The following is a 16,484-nucleotide window of genomic DNA, read 5'->3' as shown; positions in this document are numbered from 1 at the left end:
GGTACAGCACTGCAAATCCCTATACCTATATTTAATCAAAAATCTGAACTAACCTTATAGCAGAACAAAACAGAGACCACTGTAAATGCTGTGCTCATTCCCAACAGAATTCAGACACTGCTTTAACTGCAGCTGTCATCAGCATTATGAAAGAGAGTTTTGGATTATAGGTCAATGCAGACTACCAGGGTTTCGGATTAGCACAGTTTCTTAATTACTTTATTCCCTTTCTCAAAATGTGCCTTTGAGAGCGACAGTGGGAATCTCTTTACCGTAGCAAAGCAGCGTGTAACCCCACTGTCCCTTTTAATAACCAATCACAGCAGACGAGCAATAACTCTGCACACAGATATGACACATCTGGACGAGGCTGGGAGAGCGTCCCTCGGAGAGCTCCTTCAGTTAATCTGCAGATCTGTAGGGATCCCAAGGTCACGCGCAGCTCACACGACTTCCTCTGCCCTTCAGCTGTGTTTATTAAAGCGCTCAGGAGGAAGGGGGGCTGTTTATCTAGTCCAGTGGCACATTGCTGTTCTCAGCTAGATATCCTGAGAGATTCTGCGTTTGTTAGCATGTAATGTGTGTCCTCCCCGGCTGGGTCTCAGGGTTTAGTTCCGGAAGGGATAGGAGGTATCTGACACACACACACGAATGTGAAGCTGAAAAGGGAACACAGTAACTACTCTCCTTGTTATAGGTGCTGGAAAAGTCCCATTGCCAGTCATAGTGGCCTGATACTGTATCAAATGAAAGATCAATGTTCTTTCAGATCGGCGTTATTGTTTTTAAATCTTCATGTACTTCAGATCTATATTGCATTGAAGGTCTGTTCAGTACATTCAGCCTGACATTCCAATTACACTTTTAGACTTTCCTAAACCACCCATATCATTTATAAGAATATAATTTACTACATAGTGCTGTATTTAATGAGTTAGTGATTGAATTTTTTAAATGTTACTCCTGCTACAAATATTAGTGTGTATATTTGACGTAAAGCGTGGGGGTGTGGCAAGCAGGTTTAAGGGGGTGGAGCTTTTGTCCCTAAAACTACATGTGTGGAGGCGTGCAATCAAACTGGACTGTCAACCAGGCCTGCTCTGTGATGACTGCAAAGGCGACAGCGCTATGTTGTAAACAGAGACCATCAAGGGATTGTATTACTGTACAAAGCGGGACAACATTGTGGGGCGCTGCAGCTTTAAACTGCAATCCACAGTTGAAATCTTACTATGTATTTTCTTATTTAGCTTGTTCAAGCTGTGTCATTTCTCCTGCTGTGGTTAGGTAAGGCTCCCCGGCAGTCAGTAGAATAACAAATGACGTGTTTGTGCCTCAGTGTTTGACTGAGGGTGGGCAGGATTTCTCCAGGCTTCAACAAGGTCACCTTCCCCACTCTGACCAGGGGTGGCGCCAGCGGGGCTCAGTGCTGGCAGGCAGCCGTGGCAGTGCTCTGCTTGCTCTTTTAACTGTCACACACACACGCACACACGCACACGCACACACACACACACACACACACACGCACGCACGCACACACACACACACACACACACATGCACACACACACACACACGCACACACACACACGCACACACACACACACACTGCGCTCATCTGAGTCAGGAACCACAGTAAGAATAAAGCAGTGGTGAGCACCCTGTCTTGGGTTTCACAGCTACCACTGCCCCTCAGTACAAACCCATGTGTTGCCGTCCTGGCTTCTTTACGGGCAGGAATAATGTTTGAATCCAGTTCAGAGCAGATTTAACAGGGATTGCATAATCTGCTGGCACCTGCTGCAACAATACTGGCCACCTATAATACTGAAACACAGGTGCCAGGCCACTGCACTGTATTGTAATAACGCAGCCATATTGTAGTAATCCTGTTGAGCTGTATCGCCCATGTAAAATAACCTTTGTTTGGTACAGAGTTGAGAAAGGCTTGTTACCTTGAGTGGTTGTTGCTACCAGGTTTCACTTTATACTGCCAAACAATATCGAAGTCATAAAGTCACCTGAAATCCTGAGTATTTATAACAACTTGCCAGTCAGCATAATTTATTCCAACCCTCCCTCTTTATCAGCTGCACTGACAAGGTCTCATTTTCTGCTTAGCATTACAAGAGAGTGGCTCTGTTTATTCAGGAAATGCATCACATTCACTAAGTTAAGATGGAAGCTATCCTTTAGACCGTCCAGGTTACACTGAATGATACACAGTGTGAAGCACCTACACTATGAAATACAGGCTGGGCACACGCATGAAGACAACCTGTACTTTGCGCTGGAGAGACACAAGATTCCTCCTCCCCTGGAAACCTGCTTGTCACCAAGTCACTCTGTGAGCAGAATCGACATACTCCTTGCAGCAGTAGGGGGTTATAAATGAAAACAGAATATAATCAGGAATTTCAGATTATTTGTCAGCAGTGTAAATAACAGAACTTGGACTCAATGCGCACCCTTGAAACAATCTATCTGTGTGTGCGTGCGTGCGTGCGTATCTGATCATTCTAACTGTGTGGGACACCTTTATTAATGAGTTATCCTAAGTAGGTACACGATTAACAGACATTGAATAGTATCACTATGGTTTAAAATAAAACTGAAACTTTTGCGTGTTTTCTTTAAAGTTTGTTGAAATCTAAAGAACGCACACAAGGGGTACGTTTTCAAAACCGTCTTCAACCCAGATGTTATATTTAAAAAAAAACAGGGGAAAGAATTGTCTTTGAAAATATACCCCAAAGGATCCTGAAGCTGCAATAAAAGAAAAGGCACGATGTGTGTGCGTGTGTGTTTGCTGTTACATTGCACAGAGCTGAAACACTGACACAAAGAAACCAGTCCGCGGTGTCACCTTGCTTCCAGTCTTCTGTGAGGTTTTCTCAAACTGCTAGCAGCAGTACGGGGTATGAAAGAACGTTTCGAACTAATCCAAAAGTATTCTTAAAATAAAATCTGGCTCCTTGTTAAGATTTTTTTTTGCTTAGAAAGAAGCCATCAACTAATCTGAGATTATTAGCAGGAAATCTTAATGTTATAAGACGTTAAAATGATTTTACGCGTATACGCATATGGGTTTTGTTGACCAACGCAGGCAAGTTACAATAGAAAGTAGAAAGTAGAAAGTACTGTATATGACAGGTTGTAAATAGTACAGTTTGCGAGCCCATCTGATAAGTGATAGCTGTTCCATCCCTTATGAATCTGCAGCCTGTGTGGATGTGAATGAACCCGAGCGATGGCGCTCCACAATACAATGGCTCTACACACACAGTACACATTCCTCAGACTACGCGAGTGACACGCTATAATATTCGCAAGCTGAAATAACAATCGGGCCACACAAGGGCTCCAGCCAGCCCTGATCAGATGCGATTCTCCCTCTCCTGCCTTTTCCACCCCCGCGGGAGCTGCCAGCCATGCTCTTGTCATTCCTCATGCTACAGAACATCAATCATACAGCGCGAGACTGTGCCCTCTCACTGGCCAGGTCTGATTTACAAACATTAGCAGGGAATACAATTACACAGTGCCCTGCCTCAGTACGCTTACCTTGCACACAACGCGGCCGAAATAGAGATTTATTTTCTCTTCTTTTCTTTTCAAGATGTGTTTCCAGTCTTTACAATAAATAAACAATGCAGGTAGTGTATGAATTATGACACGGGCAGTAATTCCCTCACACTACAAAAAAAAAAAAAAATGTATGCAATATCCCCTAAAATATCTTCTAAAGGCTTGTATTAGGCAGATATTTTCATATATATATATATATATATATATATATATATATATATATATATATATATATACACAGACACATTTATATTTTACCATACATCCAGATTTACAACTAACGTGTTCTAATCTACACACTATAACGCATCCAAACTGAAACTACATTCACGATATTATTTATTTTGCACGCATTGTATCTCTCGACAGGGGTTTCGTTATGTATTTCTCTCAGTAAAACACAAACACCCACAGACACTCACACGCACAAGTGTCTAGCAAATCAAAACTCTATTTAAAAACAGGCAACATGAATATAACACACTGTGTAAAATGCCTCTTCATTTTACATTTTACGTTGTCGCTGGATATAAGTTCAACAGAAACGTAGAACTTTTCATAACTTCAGCTCGCAAAGTTTATTTTTGTATGCAAGTATTTATCACACAATAATAATAATAATAATAATAATAATAATAATAATAATAATAATAATAATAATAATAATAATAATAAATAACGTTAATTACACCTGAGCGAAAATATACCACACTCATAACAAACCTAACACAGACTTCAGATAGAAGCTAAGCTAACCAACTCAAGGCTTATAAATAATTAAGTTACGCACCGTTATCACCTTTTAAAACCAATTTTAGGTGAAATAAAAGTCCAAAAGCAAGGAAGAGGCATGCAATACAAAAGTTTCAATTTTTCGCAAAGAACTGCACAGTTGTGAAAATAAACATTGCATAATAATTTAAATAAACAGAAATGGCAGGGCTCCCGTCCCGGTAGTGTGTACAGAGCTCTAGCGCTACTCCACGGTCTCTCTGCCGCTGATCAATGATTAACTGAACAAAGGCAGAACACGATCAATTTCTAATACCTATCAATGCAACAGCGCTGCTTTTATTCCTCAAAACTCGCTCCAAAAGCCCATTTCGCCTCATATTCCGGTACAGCACGCTCTATATTTTCACATTCTCCAGAAAGGTAGAGGGTTGCCACTAACCTGAAGCCGCCGTAGATCAAATTTCTTCCAATATTGAAACATCGATCCCACATCGGCGGCCATCTTGGGGGATATTGAAGAGATTTTTTTCTCACCGGCTAGACTAAATATATGGGCTGGATTCCCTCCGTTAAGCAGCCTATATTATTCTTTTCCCACGAAAACAAAAAAGTCTCCAAAAGTAAATGAAGCTATAGCAGGACTTAAAGGAAATAGCGAAGCATTGCGAGCGGAAGGGCACGTTTGGAAAAAAAATTAAAATCGGTAACCCTGCTTTTGTGATGTCCTGGAGAATTTTGAACTGTGCAATTGCACTTGACTTTGGTTTTACAAAGTTATCAATACTGACGTAACGTGTTGATCAATACCGTCTGGAAATGGGAAAAACAGAACAATTTAATTAAGAAATGTTTACTTCGAACGTGGTGGAGTTCAGTTTAATTCTGCAACTGTATTCTGTAGGACAGTACCCATCAACATAGTAATGGTACGTCAGGTGTTAAATAAATATATATGTTCTCTGAATAATAATAATAATAATAATAATAATAATAATAATAATAATAATAATAATAATAATAATAAATAAATAAATAAATAAATATTTTAAAAACTGCACTACCTTTATTTAACTATTTAATTTTATTAACAGAAAAGTATTGTGTGCGGGAATTTGATTGTGTGTTATTCGTACATCGTCACATAACATTATTGTTTACGTATATAGATTTAATTTCACATTTAAAATAAATACATTGGAATAAACACAATATCACACACTCACACACAGATACAGGGATTGGACACAAAAATCACAACACACCTGCAATATGTAGCACATACTTTACAGACTATTGGTGCTATGACTGCTTCATTTGTTGTTGCGAATGGCATCCCTGAAATGAATTATTATGAAATATAAAAACGCTGAGATAAAATCTCCCTGTTGGAAGACAGTTTCAGCGACGGCCATGGGCAGAACAGTAAATCTCACAGACTGGTACAGGGCTGATAGTAGGCGCTCAGTTGACAGGTATTAGTCTCATCAAATCACTGCCATTATTTCAAATGTAACAAATGTAAGCCCCAATAGGGTTTGTTTTATTTAGCGACACAATTATTTTGAGATGCATTGGAACTCAATGGGAGTTAATACCCCTAATGATTGTTTTTAAAACAATGCCACTGAATTGTTTTCAGGGCTTTTACATCTCAAAAGGATAACGCTGCCAACAGACGAGCACCCCCTTATGTTAACACTATGCTGAGACTGTGCTTGAATCTGGACCAGTCAGGTGGAGCGCCGCCTGCTGAGTCACCACTAGAATTACAGCACATACTCCATGGAGATCTGCCATCTGAGGACCAGGCCGATCTGGTGAATGCGGAATATAACGGGTTAAAATAAGTTATCTCTTCCCTAGTGTTTTAGGGCAGATGGTTCTGGGTTGTTGTTTTTTTTCACAGCAGTCCACACCTGCAGCCGCGTAGCTCCCTTGCTGAGCCAGTCTGAGTCGCGCAGACTCGCGTCCCCATTGCCTGACAATGCTGCTTTTATGTTGTTTTGTGATTCTCGAGCGGCTTAGTAAAGCCTGTCATCCGGGCAAGAGACAAAATGACACTTGTGAGCTCATTATTGATTGTTTTGGTTGCTGCATAATCATCTTCATATATTTCCCCGTCCTGCGCTCCGGTACAAACCTCAGCAGTGGCAGCAGGCTGTTTCCCACACTGGCTCTATTCTGCCACGGCATGGTCGTTTCCGTTGGGCGCCTTGTCTCCTTGGCACCGAATTTCGAGAAAAGCATAACAAGGCATCTTCTGGCGCCCACTAGTGGCAATAATGTTTGTTGTTGACAGTCCTGTAGTAATTGACACCAATGTACAAGGAGACTGTAACTGACTGACATAAAGATAAACAACTTCCCTGGTGTATTGCTTGCGTCTCAGTGATACTGTCTTTACGCTAGAAAAACTAATTCCATTTTGGTATGAAATTAAAATTTTTTAAAAAAAGGCTAAAAGAACACCATAGCAAGATTGAGCTACATACTTAAACTTGAAACCGGTACAAATAATTCTTATGCTATATAGTGGAGTATATTATAGTACAAAAAAAGGTGCATAATCTACAGCATTAGCCATAAGGGTTCGTTACCAGTCAGACTCCACAATGCAGATACAGTGAGTCACAGACATGATTGGATTTATTCTGTTACAGTCAACTACAGAATAACAAGCGCATTCCATTTTTAGCTCAAACTATGACAAACGACGAGGCTCGGCTGTCGGAGATCAAGTCTAGACGGAAGTATTCTTTAAACTTCTGAATTATTTAGTGTTGTTGGCGTTACTGGCATAAAGCGGGGTGTACAAATAATAGGGAAAGAACAGTCTTTCGAACCTGAAATGACCAGCCTTTCTCTCGCTATGGTTTATTTGGAAAGTTTTGTTGTTTCCTATTTGAAAATTCAGGCAATTCATTTTTACCCAGAAAAAATGCATTTGTGCAAAGTAAAAACCCCTATGAAAGACTATGAAAGGCACTTATTAAAAGTTCTAGTTTATTACTGTTTATTGGTAGCTCCAGGGAGCACGTATAAGGCAGAGAGCTGGAAACAAAGCAATAATATTTCTTATTTAGAAATGCTTCACTGGGAAATCTCAATGAGAACCTTTGCATAAAAGTAAGCTTTGCATGTATATTGTGTTTTTCAAGTCCATAGTATATTATTCATTTCAAAAACTGTTTTAATTGTTTAATCCCACATGTGGGGAAGATATTGCAATTTTATAACAAAGCGTTTATTTGATGAGAAAACAGTCCCTAGAGACCAGTTTATTTACATTCCCATGCACATTTGGCACTATCATTCCAGCTTTTTTATTAACCAAACAGTGCCGGATTAAAACAGCATTCTTTAACTCTATATTAATCCAGCGGTGGTTTCCTTAAGGCGATTTTAACATTATTACATAGAATAAAAATACAACTGAATGAAGTTCACAGAAAATCAGCTTCATACATGTAGGGTGGTGGTATTAAGATCCACTTGTGTTTAATCATTAAAACTGTTTAATTGAACTGAGTCCCCCTTATAAAAAAAAGTTTCCCTTAGTGAAAGCACAGCTATGCAAATATCCTAAGGTGTATTCTGTCATTCGTTAAACCTGTATCTGTTTCAGTCAATGGACAAACCAACAGCAGCCAAGTTATCTCTAGACAGCAGGCCTGTAGCAGAGACAGGGTGAGCTGTACACATTGACTGTATAAGCTCTCAGTAAGCTGTGCACCATCAAACACTCTTTACCACAGGTTTGAGAAGCAGCGTGTTTCATTCCAGCTCAGAGGATACCCTTATAAAGGTATACCATGATAAAAGCACAGCTACACTACATATAGCATAGTGATAGAAAGCATGGTAAAGTACTGCACACACCATGGTAAACTAGGGTAAATGCATAGTATAAACATGGGGAAGCTGCTAAATGACATGACAAACGTTTAGAAAAGCCATCCTAAAGTATTTACTTATTTTATAGTATAGGGGTTGCTAATTTTACTGTGAAAATTTAAGGGGTGATGTAAGGATACGCGCAAACCCCCATAATGGTGCCGTAAATCGTGTTTAGCAGCCGTAAAGTCTGATTTTACAATTTACGAGAGCATTGTGGGTGTTTTGCACCCGCTATATCTACATTCATTTTCTTGTTTCTGAGAAACGTTTAATTTACACCAGAGCTATCCACACGTCTTGACTGAAAGAGCAATGTGGAGGACAAGAGAGTTCTTAGAGAGACATAAAGAAAATGAACTCAGGAAGAAATGTTTAACTGCACACCATTTCACGATTTCAACACAGGTTACCTGTTTAAAAAGTTACAGAACTTTTGTTTTTGCATTTTGACTGCTGAATGTCCTGCCCTTCAATTACCTAAATCAAGACAGACATGCCGTGGAGCTCAATACTGTTCGATTGATATGGGTGTTTTTGTAATGAAGTTTCTACTGTTTTCTAATACAGTCATACACTATATCTGCAATTAAATGGTGTGTGTGGTTCAGGCACCACCCAGTGGACATTACTGGAAGTTCAGCAGCCGATGTAGAAAGATTAGGAGCCTGTTCTTTTTATTAAGTCTTTGTTAAGGTGCTTTCACTATGAGTTCAAGAGCTGCTGTTCATTTCTAGTTGCTTACCATAGACATACAGTATGTCATTTAGAATAGGTTAGATCTATAGAGAGATAGATAGACATTATCCTTTTTCTCCAGACATGGTTCCATTGGCGTGTTACCAGCACACTCAGCAGGGCTGCTGACTCAATGATCCCCTTTGTGAGCGCTGGCACAGGGCAGGGTGCAACTCAGTTCTCATCCCAGTGTAGCCGCTCCTTCCTCTCACTGAAAGTTCTCTTTCCTTACCCAGCTTACCCACCTCTTCTGTATCTATTAATGACAACCCTTAAAGCTGGAGCACCCCACAAGCACGTTCAGGTTTACAGTGATGCAAAATAGATGACATTATAAAACGTCAAAATGGAAAATACTGCTAATGCTGTTTTGTGTTTGCCATTCAGCGCATTTTAAAGTGACGTAGTTGAGCCTTTTTGGCGGATCTTGTTGCCAGTCCAGTTTGTTTATATTCCCAGAAAGGTAACTGTTGGAAAATAGACTTCTTCTTCTCTCTGTACCTACTAATATATCACTGTACAGCAGTAGGCTGTCATTAATGACATCTGCAATCTCTCTTACAGCACAAGAATCAAAACAGCAAAACTTCCCCAAAACATTCCAGTCTATTGTATTCAATGTTAACCTATAGTATAGTATGCTGCATTGCCATTGCAAATCATTTGCTGAGGGTTCTGACTCCATGGCTCTTACAGTTTCTTCTGTATACCTAAATGTGATAGAAAGTAAATCATAGCCTTTATATAGCAGTGAGATCCCCTGTTTGATATGCATGCTAAGCTGTGACAATACTTTTTCTCACACAGACACAAAGGCATGCTAAGCAGCAGCTGCTATTTGTATCTTAAACGCAGAATAAACTCAACTGCTAAGACAGCTGAAACTACAAAGAAGAGATAAAGGACAGGGCTAACCAGTGAGCCCATATGCAACCCTCCCGAGCGTACTGCTCTGCTGTATTGTCATGAGCCATTGTGTGCATGTCACTTTATAATATGTGGGACTGAAGCCCTAACTCTTTAGCTTGCCCTTATAAAAGTTGACCATAGTAAAACCAAGTGTAATAAAGCACAGTGAAAGCATGGTATAGTGAGGTATGGTAAAGCATATTAATAAACATGGCAAACCAGGGTAAGTTATGGTAACTGCATAGTATAACCATGGGGAAAGCATGGGGGGAAAACTACAGAAATACCGTGGCAAACTTTTATAAGAGCGTTGCTAATCAGTTTGAGTGAAGATGAGCAAAATAACCTCTGGTACACTTTGATAGAGGGCTGTAGTCGGTGCACATGCTAGTATTTGTATAAACTATTGATGTTTCAAATGCAATGTCAAAACTGAAGACATTTAATGCCTGAGCCTGCAATTATCCTGCAAAAGCATGTAATGAACATCATCTTTACCTGCAAGATCTGCTGTACATCAGGGACTCAGAGCCATGATGGACCAGGTCTACAGCCATACAACCATATGGGCCTGTTTATGAACAGGCACTGCAAGACTGGAGCTGGGGGCTCCAACAAGATGTCCTCAGCACGGCTTGTAGCTGCTTCCCCCTCCTAACAGCACGTCCCCCACACCACCATCCCACTTCAGAGCATTAAATCCAGGGAGGATCCTGAACAATCTTATTCAGGGCAGGTCAACTGCTGGCGTTAGACACTGCCACACTTGCCCAGGCTTTGACCTTATAAGCCCCAGTGAGCTCAATGCAGGAGTCTCTTGTAGTTTATATACAAAAAGGAGAAGGGCGAATAAGTTTGGTCTCTTTCTTTCATGCAGTGCTAGTAAAACACGACAAACTAGATATGGGAGACTTTGAAAGTGACCTGAATTTGTTTAATGGGTTTGAGGCATTAGTGTTTTGATTAAAAGTAATGTTTATATTTTCCATTATGGTCAAATAGTAGTATTATGGGCAATTTGCACACAGTGGAAAATCGGGGCCAATGTCTTTCTGAGCGAACGACGATGAGATAAACGATACGATAAAACTCCATACATAGGACTAAACGGCACAGTAAACCACCGTTTGCCATCGTTTATTGAAGTATTCTTCATAACGTGTTCATTGCACTCTCTCCATGCTCCACGAAAGACCATTGTGATTCTTACTCGTTTGTATCTTTAGACTGAAGGCAGCCAGCTGAAGTTTCACATTCTTGGACTGCTTTTCTAAGTCAACAAGTGTGGATGTCAATCATCCTTCTGCAACGCGCGGCGCACGATCTAACTAAAGCCGGGGACGACGAAGACACAAGCCGTTTCTTTGACCTTCACAACCTCATTGTAGCAGAATGACACGGGTGTTATTCTAGACCACTGTTATTCTAAATCAGTTACAATGCAAAGGGGGTGGGGGTGACACTGGCATACTTCACCTGCTACTGCCAAAAGAAGGCAAAAGTGTATTTATAAACCCGGGTAGAGGGTGCTATAGGGTATATAACGCGTTCCTGTCCGTCCATTGTTGAGCAGCATTTGGAGTTCCTCTTCTTGCTTTGACAGTCAACTCAGCAAGCTTTAGCAATGGTGAGTGCGTCAAGAGTCGTGTCCTCTATAGCGCATCCGTGGGTGATGGTCGGTAGTCTTATCTCAGTTGGAAAGGTGTTAAAAGAACCACCCAGCAATATAATACTGCCTGCGTTTGCTGGTGCGATTCCATGATGTGGACGGTTCATTTAAAATAATCGTATTGGAGCTGACTGATCGTTATACGTTGAAGATGTATGTTTAATTATTAGTTACAAAACTGAATTGAAAGGCGTGAAGATTTTGCAGTTAAACGAACAATTTTGCACCGCCTGCAAGTTCTAGTTTCGACTGGTGGTAGTTTAATGTTAACAATGCTCCAGCGATGGCCAAACGTTTTGCATCACCTAGAATTTTAGGATTGAGACATAATTTAATATATGTATATGGAAAACTGCAAAGCGGTATGTAATTCAGTATGTTATCGTAATATTATTCATCAGGTTTCATTCACTTTATGAAGCAACATTTGTTAATTCTATAGGGTGACGCAAACCCTTTGTCCAGAGCTGTATATTCAGAACGAGTCTCTGAGAACCCCTTCATGGGTACGTACATTATTTCTGTCATGGATACATTATTTCTGTCACTGGGAGTACTGGTTTGGTAGAGCATACAACATAGCAATCATTAGGCGATTCGGATGTTGCGCTTCCAAAGTTGGAATACAGTTGTCTATTTTTTAAACTCCGTGAATGATTATGGGCTGAATTGCTGACTGAAAGCATTCAATAAAAGCACGACAATTTAATAAATATGTTGACGTTGATTTATGAGAAGCTGTAAAGGCATGTTTAAAAAAACAGAAACGGGTATTGATTTTCCCGTGCCAGCGCTGGGGTCCCCAAAGTGCGTCTACTGCAAGAGTAAATCAGATTTTTTGAAAAAATAAGTAACTTGCTAAACTTGACATAAATGAAAAGTGTTTAAGCAATAAATAATATGACTGCTGTAAGAAAGTACTAATTCTGAACGTGTGCCCAAAAACGCATGGTACCCAAAGGGGAGCTGGAGAAAGGAAATCTCCTGTGTTCTGTAGTGACCACAACCGGGATCCCTGAAGTGTAATTGATTGAGGTCTGCTACTGCGTGCAGTAATAGAAGGGTATACTCAAAATGTTATAGCTCATGCTGTGTGTGAATAGAAGCATGGGATGGAAATAAATGAGGCTATTAAATCAATGTCTCCACAGTCACCCAAGAAGGCAAAGAAGAGGGCAGAGGGAGCAAACTCCAATGTCTTCTCTATGTTTGAACAGGCACAGATCCAGGAGTTCAAGGAGGTTCGTTTTATAACCCTGATACCAATGTGACAGTGTTGTCATGCTGTGATCTTCTTCCTATTATTATTATTATTATTAGTAGTAGTAGTAGTAGTAGTATTATAAGCTTTTAGACAGTTCCTTGCAAAACCTGAGGTGTGTGTGTGTGTGTGGTATGTGATACAGAAGCCTGCCAACTGAGCACTGACCGTACCTGTCAGATCTGCTCTCTAATCCATTGTGCAACGGAGAAATGCAGGTTTTATTATTGAAGATTGTATTTGCATTGTAAACGATTCCTTTGTGTGAGAGAAAGACGGTCTTTTTTTAAGTGTGTGCCTGTGTGTGTCTTTACACACCCCAAGCCTTTCTGCTGAACGCAAAGCAGTTTCGAAGGATTAAAGTGTTGATCCTAGCTGTGCAACCCTCTCCCAGGCTTTCACCATCATGGATCAGAACAGAGACGGCTTCATCGACAAGTCAGACCTCAGGGACACGTTCGCAGCTCTGGGTATGGCTCGCTTACTCGCTCATGTTCCTTTCTTACTCTGAACGCACTTGTAGTTGTATGGTATAATGTAAAAATGCAATGCTGTGTAGCTAGCTATGTAGCTATACGTCACTATATGCATAATGACACCTGGAAAAAAATAGCTGAGATATTACTATAATTTGTATAGGATTCTCTAGAGCAGAACGAACCCAAGAAACACTTTTCTAACAATGGGAGAGTACAGTCATTTCCATCACGTGGGTGTATAATAATAATAATAATAATAGCCTGTGTTTGCTGTGCACCATTCAGGGCGTGTGAATGTAAAGCAGGAGGAGATTGATGAGATGTTGAAGGAGGCTCCCGGACCAGTCAACTTCACCGTCTTCTTAACCATGTTCGGAGAAAAACTCAAAGGTACGAAACAGCAGCATTGTACAGTTCAAGACACCAGCTCCCCGAGTTTATAGGGCCAGGTTTCAGGAGCGCTGTATCCCGGACCCTCCTGTGCTCACGGCTTCTGTTACGTTTAAGGAAAAGGACATTAAAACTCCTAGAAAAGTGTCCTTTAGTAAACTGAGTTGGGAAACAGATTGCTATGGTTACCGTACTTTACCAGACGTGATTTGTGACTTGCCTTGCTTACGTGTTGTACCATGCTTGCACCATGCCAAATTACTAATTACTCATAAAGACGGCTTTTTAAAGCTGTCCCAACCAAAAAAAACCATGCTAAACTATACAGCAAAATAGGTTTAGAATTATACCCATCCATGAGTTCATTTCTATTATACTTTAACCGAGTTCAGTTTGTTTACATCCCTTAGGAGGTCGTTTTATCTGTCGGGACACATTCTTATTTTCCCTCTTAAAAAACAGCTTTCTGCCGTGAGACGAAGAGGTGTAAACAACGCTAGTGCTATAAATAAATAAATAAATAAATAAATAAAACCCTTTGCTCTGTAACGTATGTTACGTGTTCTTTAGCAGTTTGTTTGTTCAAATTGTTCCAGGTGCGGATCCAGAGGAGACCATTCTGAACGCGTTCAAAGTCTTTGACCCCGAGGCCACAGGCATTCTGAAGAAAGACTAGTAAGTATGGCGGGGCTCTCGTGTGGTGACTCGTTGTAGTCACAGGCTTCAATCGCGCTGGAATCTAATGTAACAATGTTGTCTCTTCACAGCGTTACGGATATGCTGACGACACAGGCTGATAGGTTCTCACCTGAGGAGGTAGGTTTGCAGCATTCTACTTTTTATAGGAAGAAACCCTTGCAGAACCATTAGCAGACCACGGCATTACCAGCAAAGGGCAACACAGGGGATTTCGAACAAATATGTACAGTGAGTGGTCCTGATGTGATACTGGGATGGAAATAAGACTCCCATTGCACAGCAGTTTGATCCATTCCTAAGCTTAATAAAACACGTTAGCTACATTGTAGCTAATCAAACTTGTAGTAAAACCTAGAATGGGTGAAACTGCTATGCAATAGGAGTCTTATTCCCACCCGTGATAGCTGGGAACAAAATAAGCAGTGTGTATTGGTTTATAGAATTGGGATACCATGTTAGGACCAAATATGAAAAGGAAGTCTTTTTTTGAACAGGAGTTATAGCTTTCATAGCTTCTGCTTTTGATCCCTTGAACAGTATGGACTGTAGTCCTGTCACTTCAGCCACTGACAGTACTTGCAAGACCAGATAACACAGGATGGCTGGAGCTCACCTGCTGTACACAAACCCTTTCTAAGTGGGTATTCTCTTCCTCTATCAGATGGAGCAGATGTTCCTTGCCTTCCCCCCAGACGTGGCTGGAAACCTTGACTACAAGAACCTGGTTTACATCATCACCCACGGAGAGGACAAGGACCAGGAGTAGAGCCGTCTCCCCGTTCTGTGCCCTCCCCCCAGGCCCTGCTCTCTGCTCTCTCAGCTGTGTCTGTTCTGTGAGCTCTGTCTGTTTAGATCCTCCTGCTTCAGTTAGTCCCCCCAGCCTGCAGTGTGTACAATCCCCTTTGTTGTCGTTGTTTACTGTAATATCACTCCCTTTAACGAGATGCACTGTCGTGATGACCTGCGTCCTGATTCCGTGCTGTTTAACTCCCACAAGAGGAGCGAATGCTTACTTTGCTGTATCTGGCACTTCACAAATAAATGTGTAAAATAAATAAATAAACTTGGCATTTTTAGTACAGGTCACCTCACTGTGTATTGCTTCTTTCGGTTCAGGAAATATTGAGTTTAAAATGCAAGTGCTGCTTTGTGGTGAGATTTCTGTCCTGTTAAACCTACGAATAATAATAATAATAATAATAATAATAATAATAATAATAATAATAATAATATGGGAGAACCGTACACAAGAGCACTACATCCCACTTTTTTTTTAAATGTCAGTATTTCACATGTCTACTGTCTTCCCCAGCATAAAACTGAATTTCATGGATATGGAGCTTTGATATACTAATGAGGGATTCCATTTGAATAACAAAAATAATATGTTTCAGCAGACAGCAAGACACAGCCTCATTAAACATGAGTCATGTTTAAACACCATATTAATTCATTTGCATTTTGACTTTACCAAAGACTGCAGATTACCCTTGCATTCTTTTCAAACCCATCTAAAATAAATCTCTATCTATCTTGAGAGCTATCAGCTGGACAGCCCTGCACCACTGAGATAGCAATACTGTACAGAAGAAACCTTATCCAAAACCCAACATTACCAGCAATGGAACAAACACCGCCAATGGGTTAGGATGAAGCAGACCTGACATGCTATCGCAATGGCTGTGTTTGTATTGGTCTATATCTCACGCTGTTATGACAACGTTTTCACTGTGGTACGATTGTACACGGCAGGTTTAAACTGTATGAAACAGCCCAGAAAGAACCTGGAGCCTCCCCCTCCGCTCGCCCTGTCGTGGTGCTGTAATTATCTCCCAGTAGCCCCTGCTGTCAGCGTGTGGGAGTGATGAGGAGAAGAACAGAGAGCCTGGTAATAGTATGTGAGAAGCAATATTCTGACCTCACCACACACCTTGTTTATATGAGTTAGCCCACTTACTCTCAAGAGTCTCAGGATCACTGTCTGGGATGGGAGAGAGTGTCACTGTTAACATGTGCTTAGTAATATTTGCTGCAGCGTCAGTGGGGCACTGGAGGTGCCTGTTACTCAAACAATTAGGTGTAAGTCAGAGCAACTTCTTAATTCTGCTTATAGTGACACCTAA

At 40.7% G+C, this 16,484-nt stretch overlaps 2 protein-coding genes across 4 annotated transcripts in view; one reads left to right on the top strand and one right to left on the bottom strand.

The window, feature by feature from the left end:
• The window catches only part of LOC117426381 (homeobox protein cut-like 2), a 102,030-nt gene extending 96,833 nt beyond the window's left edge, over window positions 1–5,197 (bottom strand). For both annotated transcript variants that reach the window (XM_058994690.1, XM_058994692.1), the window contains exon 1: window positions 4,762–5,197. In XM_058994690.1, coding sequence (XP_058850673.1) covers window positions 4,762–4,824 — 63 coding nt within the window. In that variant the 5' untranslated portion in view covers window positions 4,825–5,197. The remainder of the gene's footprint in view (window positions 1–4,761) is intronic.
• A 6,163-nt stretch (window positions 5,198–11,360) lies between these two features.
• Window positions 11,361–15,447, top strand: LOC117427756 (myosin regulatory light chain 2, ventricular/cardiac muscle isoform). Of its 2 annotated transcripts, XM_034046018.3 has the most exons (7): window positions 11,361–11,490; window positions 12,684–12,773; window positions 13,188–13,263; window positions 13,558–13,662; window positions 14,259–14,337; window positions 14,430–14,478; window positions 15,023–15,447. In XM_034046018.3, exons 1-7 carry the CDS (start codon window positions 11,488–11,490, stop codon window positions 15,125–15,127), a joined length of 507 nt encoding a protein of 168 aa, XP_033901909.1. In that variant the 5' UTR covers window positions 11,361–11,487; the 3' UTR covers window positions 15,128–15,447. The 2 variants fall into 2 exon arrangements, with proteins under 2 accessions (XP_033901909.1, XP_033901908.1); XM_034046017.3 differs by lacking the exon at window positions 11,361–11,490 and having other exon boundaries at window positions 12,666–12,773.
• The last annotated feature ends 1,037 nt before the right edge of the window (window positions 15,448–16,484 follow it).

Source organism: Acipenser ruthenus, chromosome 21 (genome assembly GCF_902713425.1).
Source record: "Acipenser ruthenus chromosome 21, fAciRut3.2 maternal haplotype, whole genome shotgun sequence".
Lineage (NCBI taxonomy): Eukaryota > Metazoa > Chordata > Actinopteri > Acipenseriformes > Acipenseridae > Acipenser > Acipenser ruthenus.
Note: the sequence above shows the minus strand (reverse complement) of the source record. Positions and strands in the feature narration are given on the sequence as shown.